This window comes from Anguilla rostrata, chromosome 5 (genome assembly GCF_018555375.3).
Source record: "Anguilla rostrata isolate EN2019 chromosome 5, ASM1855537v3, whole genome shotgun sequence".
NCBI classification, from domain to species: domain Eukaryota; kingdom Metazoa; phylum Chordata; class Actinopteri; order Anguilliformes; family Anguillidae; genus Anguilla; species Anguilla rostrata.
In genome coordinates this window covers 35,743,506-35,758,555 of record NC_057937.1, presented here as the reverse complement: position 1 = coordinate 35,758,555, position 15,050 = coordinate 35,743,506, and the positions used below count along the sequence as shown (strand labels likewise).

Here is a 15,050-nt window from a genome sequence, read left to right as displayed (position 1 = left end):
GAGCATGCACACACACACACACACACACATGCAAAAACACACAGATACACACACCCCTGCACATGAGCATGCACACAAACACAGACACACCCCTGCTCGTGCACGCATGCACACACCCCAACGTGCTGGACGCATGCACACGCGCATACACCTGTGCACACAGTAACAATGCATTGTGGCGCGAAATTTAGCAATCCATAAACATGATGATGAGCAATGTTCAGCGGAAAAATGGATTGTGATATCATCTAAATCTGATCTTCTAATCTGATCTTCTAATTACGCCAATACACTTTAGTCCAATTCGCAAAACACTAGTTTTACCCCAGGATGTCCTGTAATGTAATTTTTATGCATAATGTTGGTAACTGCAGTGGAACATTTCAAACACAAGAATCCCTGCTTTTTCACCCCTGTCACAGAGACATTTTATTTTCATTATATTGCAATTTACTGTTATTCAGACATTGTACCATTTGCTTTTAAAACCTAATTTGTTCCATTTCATTTAAGAGACTACCATTTGCACTTGCACTGAAAAACACATTCATTGCACATTCTGTGACTCAGGAATAAAGAGTCCTCTACAGTCATAATTTGTTTCCATTCAAACTTTGTTAAAAATACTGTGTGCATAAAATGGTGTACCCTGTATCGTGTATTGCATCAAATCGTGAGCTGAGTGCATCGTTACATCACTAATGCGCACGCACGCACGCACGCACGCACACACGGGTGAGATGCATGTACAAGTGTCATACTGGCCCAACCCTGCACAGGTACTGACCCTCTCTCAGCACCACCCTCTCGTAGGCGGGGAACTTGGTCTGGACCGGCTGGGCGGACAGGTCCTCCCGGCTCTTCCGCAGGTTCCTCTTGGAGCTGCGCAGGCCGCGGAACCTCCAGAAGTCCGCGCGGTCGCCCCCCGCTGTTTTGGGGAGGGTGTACTGCACGCTGGACAGCTGTTCCGCCCTGCGAAGAGGGGAGAGACCGTCAGAACAAAGAGCACAAACACTATTTACCATCTCCTTGCAAGATCTCTGAAGTTTCTGCTTATTATATCACTTAAAATAGTGTGAACATGTATCTCACAGGCTCGCAGCCCTTGACGTATTTACTATGTGAGAGAATATGACCCCTAGTACCAACGTCCCCTCACTGCAACAGAAATAAGACCCTCCTGGTTTATTCAATCACTGTCTAGATATTGGCATTTAATTACAGAGATAAAGGAAGCTGGATCCTCTGAGGAATTTAACGGTCTTTCGCCAACTGTTAAATCAAACGCTCCGCAACCAGGTCTAACACCACTCCATCAAATCTGTGGCGCTCCACAGAGGGAGGACGGAGTGGGTGTCATATTGGTTTATGGAGCGTTTCTCATCGCAGGAGTCTTGGCTTATCTCCCACTTCACCTTCACGTGGCAGCTCTCTCTGCTTTTCTCTCTCACTATCTCTCTCTCTTTTCCCCCTCCCAATAAGGCCAGGGGCTATTTGAGCACATTCACGCTGTGAATGAGGGAGCCTGCTCACATTAATGCTGGTCATATCCCCCCTCTTGGGAGTCATGCCAAAAAACCAATGTGGACTGAGTGCTAAAAACCACTTTGGCAGCTTTCCACAATGCTCAACCAGCCCAATGTACGGATGGCAACAATGGGTAAATAATTCATATAATAATTAATTATTAACCCCACAACACTGTTGTTAAACACTTAGCATAACAAATTTAACAACAGGCTTTCAGCTTTTTCCTTAGCCAACAGAGCATACCAGCGATCACACAACAAACAGAGCACTGCGAATTTCAGCTTTTCTGCACAGCATAAGCAAACCACGTTTTTCACACTACACACTCGGGCCAGGGTTCGAGCTGAAAAACGCGCCCCGCGTTAGGATAAGAGCCTAAAAGGGAGAGTGGCGGTACCTGTTCTTGTTGGGGATGATGCCCCTCTCCACCTCCTGGTGGTTCTTGCCAATGCGGATGGCCAGCCAGGAGCCCAGCTTGCCGTTGTAGAGGGTGTCCACCACGCGGAACACCTCACCCTTGTTGAAGCTCAGGCCGTACGGGGACTCCTTCTCGTACTCAAAGTGGGTCCGGATGTAGAACGAGTCGCCCACGTCCGACTCCACGATTCGCCGGTACACTGGAGAAGGCGGGATGAATGTAATATTACACCAATCGAGCGCGATATCTGCGACAGGCACAAAAGTGCAACTACAAAAGTAGACCTTTTTTATGGCTTTTATTATTTACAGAACACACAAGATTAATCCTGTGGGTATAATGAAGGGAAACTGAATTGAACTGAATAGAATACCTATAAATGATTATGTTACTGTTATTTATTTAAAAAAATAGAAAGCAACCACAGAAATTGGTCAATACACTGAACGTCAATCTGCGGAGATTAGAATGGCCGTGTAGCAATGCTGGCTCTAACGCACAATTGCGCACGCACACATACACGCCAGCACACATACATGTCCAGCATATGTCCGGTTGTTACAATCTCAGCGACTGAAATGTCTGATGCATTCTTCAGGGCGACTCCAGGGCTGAGTAAGTGGGTGGCATCGGACAAACGTGGGCATGGAGTGAAATGTGAAACCCTCACGCCCCCACGCCCAAACATGCGCTCACCATCCTTCTTCTTTTGGGCCAGAATGGTGACCTCCTCTCCTTTCGGCAGATCAAGGAGGAACAGCACGGCCTCTTCTCGAATTATGTTTGCAAAGTCAACGTTGTTTACCTGGGGAGAGGGAGGCGTTAAGAGCCATGACTTCACAGGGCACCAAATTCCAGGTTTTACACATATAATAATAATTAGGGGTGCGTGATATGGAAATTCACAGACTGATACCAATGTCTCCCTGTTTTACATTATAGCAGAACTGCAAACCAAAGCCACATTCCACATTCATAGAAAAAGTAGATCAGCACAGATGTCAACTATGAAAGGAAAAACATAGCCAACTTTAATTGCTTTATGAAATATATCAACTTGCTATATTATTAAGCACAGAAAATGGTTCCAGAAAGTTACTGAGTCTTTGCATAGCTTTGCTTTCAGGTTTGGCAGGTAAAAATGACCAATTAAAAAAAGTTCAGATGATGATCAGGCTACTTTTCAAGCACGACTTCATTTACTGCATCACCTCTCCTGAACATTTACATTGCATCATGATACCTGCCATAATAATTCTACAGAGAACTCTGTTTTTAGGTTTCAACAGGAGCGAGTGTGCCTTTGATTTGCAGTGCGTCTGTGGTGCAAAACACCAGCCGGCAGACTGTGGCCAACAACGACCTCTTCTGTTATTCAGTCAGACGTAAACAATGCACCCAAACACTGTCTGGTGATTGAAGCCTCCACTTTATATTTACATCAACATGGGTCATGTGAGGGTGAAGAAGCATGTTGTTTTTTTCTCCAGGAAGGTCAAGGCAGGGGCAGTAACCTGGCCATGACCAGAGCCTGTCAGCACTATCAACACGTTGTTTAATTTAACAAAGCTCGCAATGCTCAATGTGATAGAACAATCATACAGCATAAAAGCAGTCAGTTAACCAATTGCTGTTTCACTTCAAATGTGTCCCTGCCTGGAACACGTAAGGCAGACAACCAGACTTTGGCCATGCAAATTTCCAACATGGCGGGTCAAAAAAAGTAAAGGAATACAGAAAACAGTCAGCGCAACCAACCCTGAGAATCTGATCTCCTTCTTCCAGGCCCTCCTTGGCCGCGGGGCTGTCCTCCAGCACGCCTGCCACGAAGATGCCCACGTCGTTCCCCCCTGCCAGACGCAGCCCCACGCTCTCCCCCTTCTTAAACTTCACCAGCTTCATGCTTGGTCTGGGAAATGGGCAGGAACGAGAAGACATGCAGTTTCATTATTTATTTTGGACCACAGTTGCACAATTATGCAGGTCACAAAAAAAAAAAAGCCACATTTTCTGTATGTAAGAAATGCCTTTGACATCAGAATCAACCCAATGTCAAAAGTTACACAACTAATTAAGCAGGCTGAATAGCAGTGTAGCAATTAGCATATTGACAGGCTGCCTATCCCTACTGAAAGAGCAGAGTATATCATATTTACACAGGCATTTCACAGTACTTCAGAGACCAGCAATATGCAATTCTCTCATAGTCCATATACATGCCTAAGACTCCCCATAATGCAATTAGTTGCCTCAATGGTCTATTTGATTAACCATGAATTATGAACCAGGAAATAAAGACTTGCGTCTCTTGACCATAACGTGCTTTTGCAGTGAAGAGATGATATGAGCAGGACCATGGGCTCGTAAGTACCTCAGGATGCTGTCGTCGTTGGCGACGCTGGGCACTGGTGCATCGGAGGGGCTGACGGGCAGGTCAACGTCCGGTTGCCCGGGCTGGGCGTACACCGGTTTGGGCTCTGAGGATACGGGACACAAGCGCGCCGTCACACAAAGCAGTGGGCTGGACTGCAGAGAGGACCCCAGCACAAACCCTGACAGACGGACATTCACCCCAATAACCTTCACTCTCACGCAATGTAGACAAATGTCATACACGCAAACACACGCATTCTACACAACCCTGCATGCAGACACACACCTTTTTCATTCTACACAAACCTCCCGCCACATACATTCTACACAAACACCCCCAACACACACACACCCATTGGTTTAGGGACCATCTGTCCATCTCCAATTTACATTTTATTTTAGGCAAACTCAATCATATTTAGTAGCCCCTTTTTGTTACACTAAAGAATGCTCCAATACAATTTTCTTTGAAGGGAGTTTTCCTTTCTGAGGGAGTTTTTCCCTATGACTGATTTAAGACAGAATAGCAGTTAGCAGTCGCATGAAGTTATATATAAATTATGCAGAAAACAAACTGGGAAAATGTGCTATGCCGCTAGTGACTTATGTGCATGACAAACAAAGGAAGAAATTTGGATTATGTTTCCACAACCAATTCGTCTTTTTGCCTGAAAGAGCGTTTTAAAGTTTGTTTTATTGTCTGTTACTAGTTTTCCATGGTGAGCCTTTGGGAAACAGGCCCAGATTTGAATAAAATGTGTGTCCCATCTCCAGCCAAGGGAAGTATGAGGAGTCATGTGATCGGGACTTCAGGGGGGCAGGGTGATCAGAGGCCAGGTCTGAGTGAGAGCTGACAGGGATCAGGGGCAGTTCTGAGGCAGGGGTCCCTACATCTGGCCCTGGAGGTGTCATAGCATCGCCCAGCTGTCCCCTATCTGTAGCCCGTTAACCAGTACTTCTCTCAAGTTCATCCATCTTTACAAATTTGTCACATTATCCACTTCTCTCAGTTAAGAACTTCATTTGAAAAGCAGTTATAACTATAAGGCCTGTGGTTTAAATTCAGCTCTGCACTGTTTATTAAGTGGGTACAGAATAGAACTGCAAACGGGTCCTCCCAACCATTAGGCAGCCAGCTGCCACTCATTCTCACATGCCAGGCCGATCACCAATCAGCACCGCTACTGCGGCGGAGAACCACGTGTCTCCTGAACCTGGCATATCTAGACCACAGGTGCCAGATCAACCAGTCATTGTTATTGGCGATGAGGTGTGGAACGCTATGACCAAATCCTGATCTAGCTATGGCCTGGAGTCCCACAAGACAACGTACGGTTGGCAGTGGCCTAGCCCTACGAGACAACAGGCCTGGTTAGGGTTTGATCTGGTCCGTTGGGCACTGCTGCACTAAGAGTAAGCGTTCACTGGATGCACCGCCCAGGGGGACGAGAGGGAAACTCTAGAGCAAGGATCAGCAACTTACGGTTCTCGAGGGCTGAGAACTGCTGGTTTTCCACCCTCCCTTTGCCTGGGAGTCAGGTGTGAAGGCACTCTGGCCAATCAGTAGCACTAATTATCCAGGAGGAAAGAAAACCAGGGCTGGATTTGGATTTGAGGGCCAGAGTTGATGATCCCTGCTCTAGAGGAAGCTGGAGGGGCTGTGGCGACCACCAGGGAGGGGCTGGGCACCATAATATGTCACGGGAGGGGGTGGGGGGGGGGGTTTGTCTAGGATTGCACTTTGGCGAAGAGGTGGGGCCAGTCTGGGAGCCTCGTCGGGGGGTCTGACCTGGCAGAGGGGGTAACATGGTCTCCTCTTTGGCCCCAGGCTGTTCGGCCGGCTTGTTGGTTAGCGGGTCCTCTGCAAGTTTTACGGGAGTGGAAAGCGACCCTGGCTTTGAACTTCTCTCCTCCTCACGACTTCTGTGGCTGGAAACAAAAAACATTTCATTCTTTTTTGTTGTTTGCTTGTTTGTCCGATGGTTTTAACTTGATGCTCTGCTCATGAACTGAACTGCAACAATGACGACAAACAAGATGACTCAGTTGAGATGAGGGGAGGACAGGTAAAAACCTTTTCATCTGAAACAGCTTTAGTTTATGGCCAAATAACATAAATCGTTCATAAAAAGCTCAACTGAACAGCACAACATGAAAGGACAATACAGGCATTTCTCATTCTCTCCACAGAGGGGCGCTGTTTTTAGGGATTTCACACATCAGGCTCACCACTCTTCCTACCTCCATGAAAACACTATGCCTGCTTACAGAAACACCTAAAACACAGGGCAAAATAAGAATTTGGAGTGTGCAGGATATAAACACTTCCAGCAAGTCTCATCCCTACAGACTACAACCTGCCAGACCAAAACTGCCAGCCAGTGGGATAAATTACTGGGCCTTTAATTTTAACTCTTCCAACTGCTCCCTAACACAAAAGGTGAAAGGTTAAAGTGGTCTACGGGAGATGGTATGACATGACTGATAAGGGCTGAGCAGCAGAAATAAGGACGGAAAATAACCAAGCAGTTAAAGGAAGAGAGATGTTATCAATCAGCCTGAAAGACTCAAATGACTCCAAGGCCCACAGCTCATTCTCATTCTCTTGACCTTTTTACAAGTGTCATCTCAAGCATCATGAAGGTTCACTGTCACCTATTCCAATACAAGAGCCTGCCATAGAGACCAAACTCAAACAAGAACTCACAAGAGACCAAACTCAAATTTCACTATTTACTATTATTTACTATTTATTTTTGCACTATTTACAGTACAGCTAGCCAATAAACCATAACAATAAATAGTGAGTGATCATACCTGATGCTGTAGTGAACCTTCAGAGAGGTGTGAAAACGCTTCCAGGCAAAAAGCTCACACCCAAATATTGGGTGTTGCCATGACTGCCAATCAATCAGCTTCCATGCAATTGACAAAAATTCACTTCATCTGAAGTGCACAACCTTTCGTAGGATATTCACTGGAGCATCAGGGAGGATTATAGAAAAAAGATAGAAAGAAAGGAGATAATCCCCGTGGTGCAAATGATGGCGCTGCAAAAAAAAGTGATAATTATTACTGTGTTTTATTACCTAGCCCTAATTTATAGCAATTACAATGAAAACGAAGGCTAGTAGTTTCTGAAAGTATCCGCTTTTTTATAGACAGGAGTCTGAGGAACTGAAGATCTGCTTATTATAAAAAAAGAAAACTTGCAGTCATCTAAAAACTATTTTCGAACTGACCGCTGGTAAACCCTCGGGCTTCTGTTGACCACATTTCGGCCCTTGGCAGTTCTTTGCGTTCATATACACCCAGCGCCCTTGCGCAATGTGTCCTGATGAACGTGTTCAGGAGGAGCTCACACGGAGGTGAGACGGAGCCATGCCTCTGCTCTGCAGGTGCAGGGGAGCTCTCGTACCATTCGCCCGCTGGAGTTAGAACAATAAGTGCATTCCAGACGGGTCACATGACTGCCCGGGCTGGCACACACGCTCCGCTGCCAAATGGCAGCTTTGCTAGCAGGAATGTCCAGGCACTGCCTGCTTCACTGCCTCAGACTACCCTCCCCTGGCAGCCTCATGGACCACTTCAGGATCTGAACGGGAGAAAAATACGTATTTACTAAATATAATGAACTTACTTTAGATTAGCCAAACGTGTTTACTAAATCTACTCCTCTCCCTGTCATACCCAGAGAAAAGCATCGCCCGGTAGCCACCTCCAGCTGCTGCATTAAAATTTGTTGGCGATAAGACAAGTATACTGCATAATATCCTTAATCTACAATATGATAGTTTTGTTTTTTCCCATAATTTCCCATTCCCATTAAAACAGCAGAAGGCAGAATGGGCGTAGGCCACAAATGATCTAGCACCGGGTCACTGGTAATTGGTAGCCATTTCAGTGACTTCTTGAGCAGCCAAGGCTAAAAATAAACTGCTGATTGCGGGCAAAATCGAGACAACACCGTCTGCAAAGGAGCCCGTAATCACCTGTTTGGCGAAGGGTTGGCAGCAGGTCCTGTCCTAAATCTACTTCTCTCTGGACTCGAGTGTGCAAACAAGCCAAATGTCAGCGGGGAGAATTCCACCCCCCCTGCCCTCCCCTTTCTCTTGCCTGTTCTCTCGAGGCTGGCTTCTACTCTCCTCCGTCCTCTTTCTGTTAGCTAAACCTTGTTCAGGCAGTTGCCAGCCCACGTCTCCTCTCCTCTTCCCATTGTAACTGAATGATTAACCTTTTCTTATCTTCATCCATCACCGTGTATGGGCCCAGTGACAAGAATTGGCAATACCATTTACTTTCAGTAGGATTACTGTAATGTGCTATTATGGTCTTACTTAAATGAATCGCATAACAGTTCGTGATTTATGTGAAAATTCCCCCTCCTCTTTCGCCAGTAAACACATTGATTTCTCCAGGCTGCATGCAAGCTTCACAATTGTACAAATGTAGTTCAGTACAACTGACCTCTATAATGCTGCAAGAAATACATAAATGAGAATTACATGCCCAAAAGGGGCTTAAAATCTACAAATAGTAACAGATGAACTGAACAGATGTATGCAAATAAAAAAATAATTGTTCCTTGTTTGTCAAATGTGTACTACTGAGCTCGAAAAGCATGAAGTAAACTCATTTGATGGCATTGCAGATACAAAATTCTTGCCTCAGTGCACGGAAGCAATGTCTCGGAGCTATTTTAAAAGCTTCGAGCCATTTTAACAGCAAGACGTAGTTCTGCATTCCAAAGTCTCCAAAACAAAGGACGGAAGGAGGCCCTGGAGCCTTAGTGTGTACAGACGTAACGCTCGGCGCGTGTAAACGGCTACGACAAGCAACACAATGTCCTCATCAGCCAAGCAGAGAACAACACAATCCCGCTGGCTGCAGAATCCTGCATTAGCCCACATCACGTGCATCGAACATGCAGACCGCAGTTAAAACAGCTGCCTCTGGAAAGCGCGAGAGCGCCCATTCTGTAGCGCACAAAAGCAGGAAGCCGCTTTCAGAGCTCCCTGCTTCCCTCCTCCAAACGCTTTCACCCTCCGACGGCGGCACTTGCCAAAACCGAGTGCCACCTGCAGCCAGCTCTCACAAATGAAAGGACTCAAAAACGTCAACAAGGAAAGAATATTCTTGAGAACTGCAGACAAAAAATACGACACCACAGCTTTCTGCTGACGGCAATAGGGCGGGAGGGGGGAATTCGCGGCAAAACAGAGATCGAATAATGGACGTATTCTGCGAAAGCGCACGCTCAACGACAGCAGCTTAGCAGCAGATGACCTCACATCAGTGTTGTCTTGAACTGCATGGTGCCTGGCTGCAGAACCAGTCTGAATTCTCCTCCTACTTAAACCTTTCAACCGCATGAAATAAAATACAGCTGGGCTTATAAAACTACAACAATGGCAATGGAACGCTCGGCTATTACATGAGCAAGGGTTCTGCTGAAAGCCACCCTGGGAAATACGGCAGTATTACGAGTGTAGGACACAAGAACCACGCTGAACCAACCTCGCAGTACCACAGACAGCTCAGTTTCACATGAAACCCAGCTGCCGCCACAATCATGAACACACACAGGCTACTATGCAAACTATGAATCACCCAGACCAAACACCTAACCCTGAGCTGCATCAGTACTGAACAACATGCTTGTTTTTGTGGGGCATGAATCTACAGATTTTGTCCACACGCACACACACACACACACACAGACCCACACACTCCACACGAACGCTACTGGACGAGAGATAAAAATGTTCAACACAAACGGTGGAGGTGGGTTGGGGGTGGCATGAACGACACGTGCTGGGCTCTAAATCACAGACGTGCACCACACACACACACACACACACACACACACACTGCCGAGACACCGTGGCACACTTACAGCGGGAGGATTCTGTGCAAGAGAGAACCCGCAGTCCTGCGTCAAAACAAGAATCGTTATTCAGCACGACTGCAATAAACAACACCGAGGCGATTGCACAGGCGTGGCAACAAACAGGCAGCTGCGGAGAAAGAAATAAACTTTGCAGTTATCAATCGAGGAACAAAGTCAAACCTCCTCTAATGAACTAATGATTTCCATGTAATCCTTCCGTACCGCCATTGCTGGCGGTGACGTTAAATGTTTTTGTTGGACCTGAGATAAGGGAACCGATTACTCAGGGTTTCAAGCTTGTTAACTGGACCCAAAGATGAAAATATCCCCCCATCTCACCTCCATATGAGGAAAGCAGTTTTACATTATTATTGTCAATATTAATTCTCTTGTAATTTTCTATTTTATTTCTACTGTACAGCTGCTTATCTGCGATAATATTCCCAGTAGAATACTGCATGGCACGACAAGAAGCTAAACAGCACTAACGCGCACAAGAGCTTGCCTCCGCTTCCTTGTGTTTTCGACACGGTGGGCTATGCTGTCTTTAGGGCGGGAGTGAGGTGCTGTTCTCCCTCAGCGGCCATTTCAGACCCGATCAGCTCATGAAGAACAAGAATGCCTTGTGGCCGCGAAAAAGCCAGCTTGGCAAGGAGACGGGGCATTGGGGTTAACGGTTACCGGGGAAACAAACACTATGGCGACGACAGGGAGCTTTATTCGGCCGAGCGGGCCCTCCAGGGTTTTCGTACGTGTCAGAGACGCGCGCGCCACGCCCGGGGCGTTTGCCCGCGTTGGCTTTAACCGTGGTGACAGTTCACCGCAGCGGGAAATCTTTGGCACCGACGGGAGGGGGCCACGCCCTACGACTCCTCTCCCCGTCACCCTTCTATCCGCCTAGCCCACGCATCTACCGCTACATCTATTCATCTACCTTCTATTTCTGCAGCTACGCAGGCTCTCTCTCTCTCTCCGCTAAAACCCCAGCCTCGATGCGTCTAATCTGCACTACAAGGACAGAACTACAACTTACTTTAATCTCCAACTGATGAACAATGGAAAAAAAGAAAGGGGAAAAAACAGAAACCATAAAAACTAAACACACTTTGACAGAAATATAATGAATGAGGTAACAATTGAGACATGAGCCACATCGCATTGCAAGTCTTTGGTCTATAAATTGGTATAAGACTAAGACATTCTGAAGACTTTCCTTTTTTTACCCCACCCTGCATCCTTATGTGAAAATGTGTGCGAGTGTGTGTGTGTGTGGTGTGGGGGGGTGGTTATGGTTTATTAATCTCTCCTTGTGTGTGCTTTGCTCTGATTGTGGGGGACACAACAGGGTCCCACCCAGAGCCAGTCAATAAGCTCATTTGCCATGCTGTGGATTGACAACCCCCCCCCCCATTTTTGCCCTGTGACCCCTGATAGCCTGCAGGAGGCTATTAACTGATTGCTGTGGTAATCCAGATTCTCCAATCACAGCATTCATTTCATCCACTTATGTATTCATTCACTTTCCATCATGCTGGAAGGACTGCGGTCCATTAACTCTTTCTCAGGCACAGCTGGAAGATCACAGATACGCAATTATAGTACATACAGATATTGATATCGGTATTGAATGGCAGAGCAGATAAATATCCACTGGAAAGAGAGAATGGGGGAGGGGGGGGGGGGGCAGGGTCCTTACCTGCCGTTGCTGATTGGCTGTGGAGAATGCCTGGAAAGGTCGGAGGGTTCCGACCGCCTGTCGGGCGAGCGCGAACGACTGCTGCGGTTTCTGTCATGTGATCGATTGGAATGGTCTGATGCCAGTGAATGAATTTCTGAAATGTCTGTTAAAATAAAGCGGGTGTTTAGCATGCGGACTTAAAGAAAAAAAATAAAATAAATAAAGCTTAAATAAAACTAAAGCATAAAAAGCGCTTTTTGGTTTCCCATTCACTATGCTTTTTTTTTTTTTTGCAAAATCTGATTCTGGGTCCGTATTCACAAACCATTTCATCTTACCACTAAGAGTTCTACTAAGTGGCATTAAAAGTTCCTAGCTAAGAGCTTCCTCTTAAAACCTATTCATAAAGCTGCCAAGACCAAGTCTTCCTAAGGAACAGGGGGAACTCAAGCTAAGAGAAAGGGCGGTGTTAACCTTGTTGCTATATTTCATGAATGAGCTTCCTTACTATGCCCACAGTGATTGGTTGATAGAGGATGGGTCTATGTCAGCGAATTCATCATAGAAATACTGTAGCGGGAGGTACAAATCATGTCACCATACTCAAATATGTAGGGTAAGTATCACTGACCTACTGTAACATGAAACCAAAAAGTATATACTGACTAGTCAAGTATACAGTATATTTAGCCAATCGTTAGCCTCTAACATGTCTGGCAGCTCATAAAATAACGAGCGGATATGCATTTAAACAGCCTATTAATTATTAGGCTAGAATAACTATGGCTGACAACAAGTGCGATGCTACAGTGCCCAGCAAACAAAACCAAAAACCAAACTGGATGCAAAAACAGTTTTTACTTCTTGTCCTAGTGGTAAATGAAAGGAAGGACATTATCAAAGGGAAATTTGGAGACAGGATGACTTCAAAAGCCAAGAAAGAAGAGTGGCAACAAATAAACTTCCACATAAATGCGGCTTTCCCACTTCTGTCTACTCTACTATAATTGCACTACCATTGCAATTGGGGTAATACCTTTTTAAAAGCTCAATGTTATTCAAGGTTTCTAAAACACTGAACCGATGACGAGGCGGATAGGACTGTTTGTGATTTGGTCTTAGTGACTTAGGAGTACTCTTCAATACCCCTAAATCTTCACAGATTCAACTTAGGAGCTTTAAGGAGCTTCTCCTAAATCTGTAAGTTACAAGCTACTTTTAGCCTTAATATGTTTTGTGAATACGGTCCCTGATATTTTAAGGAAAAAATACTTTTTGGGCTATTCATCGATTTTGCCTGCAATTTTTATCATGCCCCCTACCCTGCCCCTTCAGGAAATGCTCCTGTACCACCACACACCCAGTTACATGCAAAATTGCTACTAAACAGCCAAACAGAACCAGCATGCGATAATGCGCTCATTAAAACAATGAGATTGACAGGTTAATGATTTTATGCAAAAGCAAGCAGCCACATTTTTGCTAAATGAAGAGACCTCACTTTCCAATCTCTACCCCCCCCCCCCCGCCACACACACACACCACTAATGTAACAGCCCAACAAATTTCCATTAACCCAGAGTACTATCCATCATTCAAGATAGCTTCTCCAAGGATTTATGAGTTTACTAGACATCCGCTGCAGCTCACCCATGACACAACGAACCTCAACGGGTCCTAAGCCTTTGTGGCGTCAAAGCACCTAAAATTTACATTCGAAAAACTCAGCACTGTCTCTTTCCACATATAATGCCACGGTTACGATCCTCCCCAGAGCTTAATTTGTGCACGGTTTCATTGAAAACTACTCTCTACGATGTACGCCAACTGTGGATATTTCTGCTCAACCAAAGCACGCCAGTATTCTGGGGCGCAGTGCTTTTTTTAAAACATCGCTTCAACAATGTTTGAAAAATATTGACACCGCGCCCCAGAATACTGGTAAGCTTTGGTCGAACTTTTTGTTCGAGCATAAATTAAGCTCTGTGGACGTTCGTGAGTAGCCGTGGCATTATATTTGGAAAGAGTTTTTTTTTTTTTTTTATTGTAAATTTTTTGGCGCTTTGAGGCCACAAACGTTAGGGACCCGTTGAGGTCCTTTGTATCAGGGTGAGCTGCAGCGGATATCTAGAGAACCTGTCAAATCTGGATGGATACATGGTGCTTCTGCGTTAGTGGAAACATACCGTAATTTCATTTTTGGGTGAATGGCCCATTTAAAAAATTCTGTATGTTTCTGTGTAGTCCTGTATTTTGACCCTAAAACCCTGGATAGCAGACAAACAGGGAAACCACGTTTAGTGAGCAGTTAGGTGCTAAAAATGTGACTGAAATGTTTCTGTGCTGGCTTGGCTCCTTGGCTCCACCCCATTCCCGATCGCCTCTCCGGCCCCGCCCCAACACACGATCCCCGCCGTGTCCTCTCACCGTCTCGGTCAGACGCGTTGGCGGAAGGGACGCTGTCGTCCAGGTCGGGGATGTTCAGCAGCGTCGCTCTCTCGTCCCTCTGCACCACCATTTTGAGCTTGCCCTTCGACCTCTCTATCAGCTTCTTGGCGTCGATCAAGGACAAGTTCTCCGTCACCGTTCCATTGATCTACGGAGAGAGGAACAGGAAGGACGGGGAAATTAACCACAGGCGGAACACTCCGTTTCTCTCTGAACTGTCAAGCGTCAAGAGGAACAAACCTTTCAAAAGAAAATAAAAAAAAATTTTTTTCGAACAAGGCACAAGCAAAGTTACGTTAGAGAACACAACTGATGAACACACTATTACAATTTTCATCATTGTACTTTTATTGTTAGTGTTAATTATTATTCTTACAGTTACTTACATATTATTTTTACAGTTGGCAGTGTAATGGTTGTACATTTTGGAGTGCAATGATTCTACGTTAGGGCACTCAACAGGGGCAGCACCAGGGATTGTGGGTCCCATGAAGAGACCTAACACTGGGCCCCACTACCCCAATAGATCCTAAGTTCTAAATATTTTTTGCAGGCCCTCATCAGTCAGGGCCCTTGGAATCATCTTGACTGCCAGCCATAACAAATAAATATAAATAAATATTTCCCATTCTATTCTGTATCCATCATGAACGTTTTATTAAACTGATGATGTCATTTCCTGTTCAGTAGCTATGTAGGTAATCAGCTCCATT

At 45.5% G+C, this 15,050-nt stretch overlaps 1 protein-coding gene across 18 annotated transcripts in view; it reads right to left on the bottom strand.

The window, feature by feature from the left end:
• The window catches only part of LOC135255164 (tight junction protein ZO-1-like), a 145,697-nt gene that overhangs the window by 18,893 nt on the left and 111,754 nt on the right, over nt 1-15,050 (bottom strand). For 9 of the 18 annotated variants that reach the window (XM_064335969.1, XM_064335973.1, XM_064335975.1 and 6 more), the window contains 9 exons: nt 14,317-14,485; nt 11,908-12,052; nt 10,218-10,253; nt 6,111-6,250; nt 4,320-4,425; nt 3,707-3,857; nt 2,645-2,753; nt 1,928-2,147; nt 788-972 (listed from right to left, as the gene is read on the bottom strand). In XM_064335969.1, coding sequence (XP_064192039.1) covers nt 788-972; nt 1,928-2,147; nt 2,645-2,753; nt 3,707-3,857; nt 4,320-4,425; nt 6,111-6,250; nt 10,218-10,253; nt 11,908-12,052; nt 14,317-14,485 — 1,261 coding nt within the window. The remainder of the gene's footprint in view (nt 1-787; nt 973-1,927; nt 2,148-2,644; nt 2,754-3,706; nt 3,858-4,319; nt 4,426-6,110; nt 6,251-10,217; nt 10,254-11,907; nt 12,053-14,316; nt 14,486-15,050) is intronic. The other 9 variants (XM_064335971.1, XM_064335972.1, XM_064335984.1 and 6 more) reach the window with 1 other exon arrangement.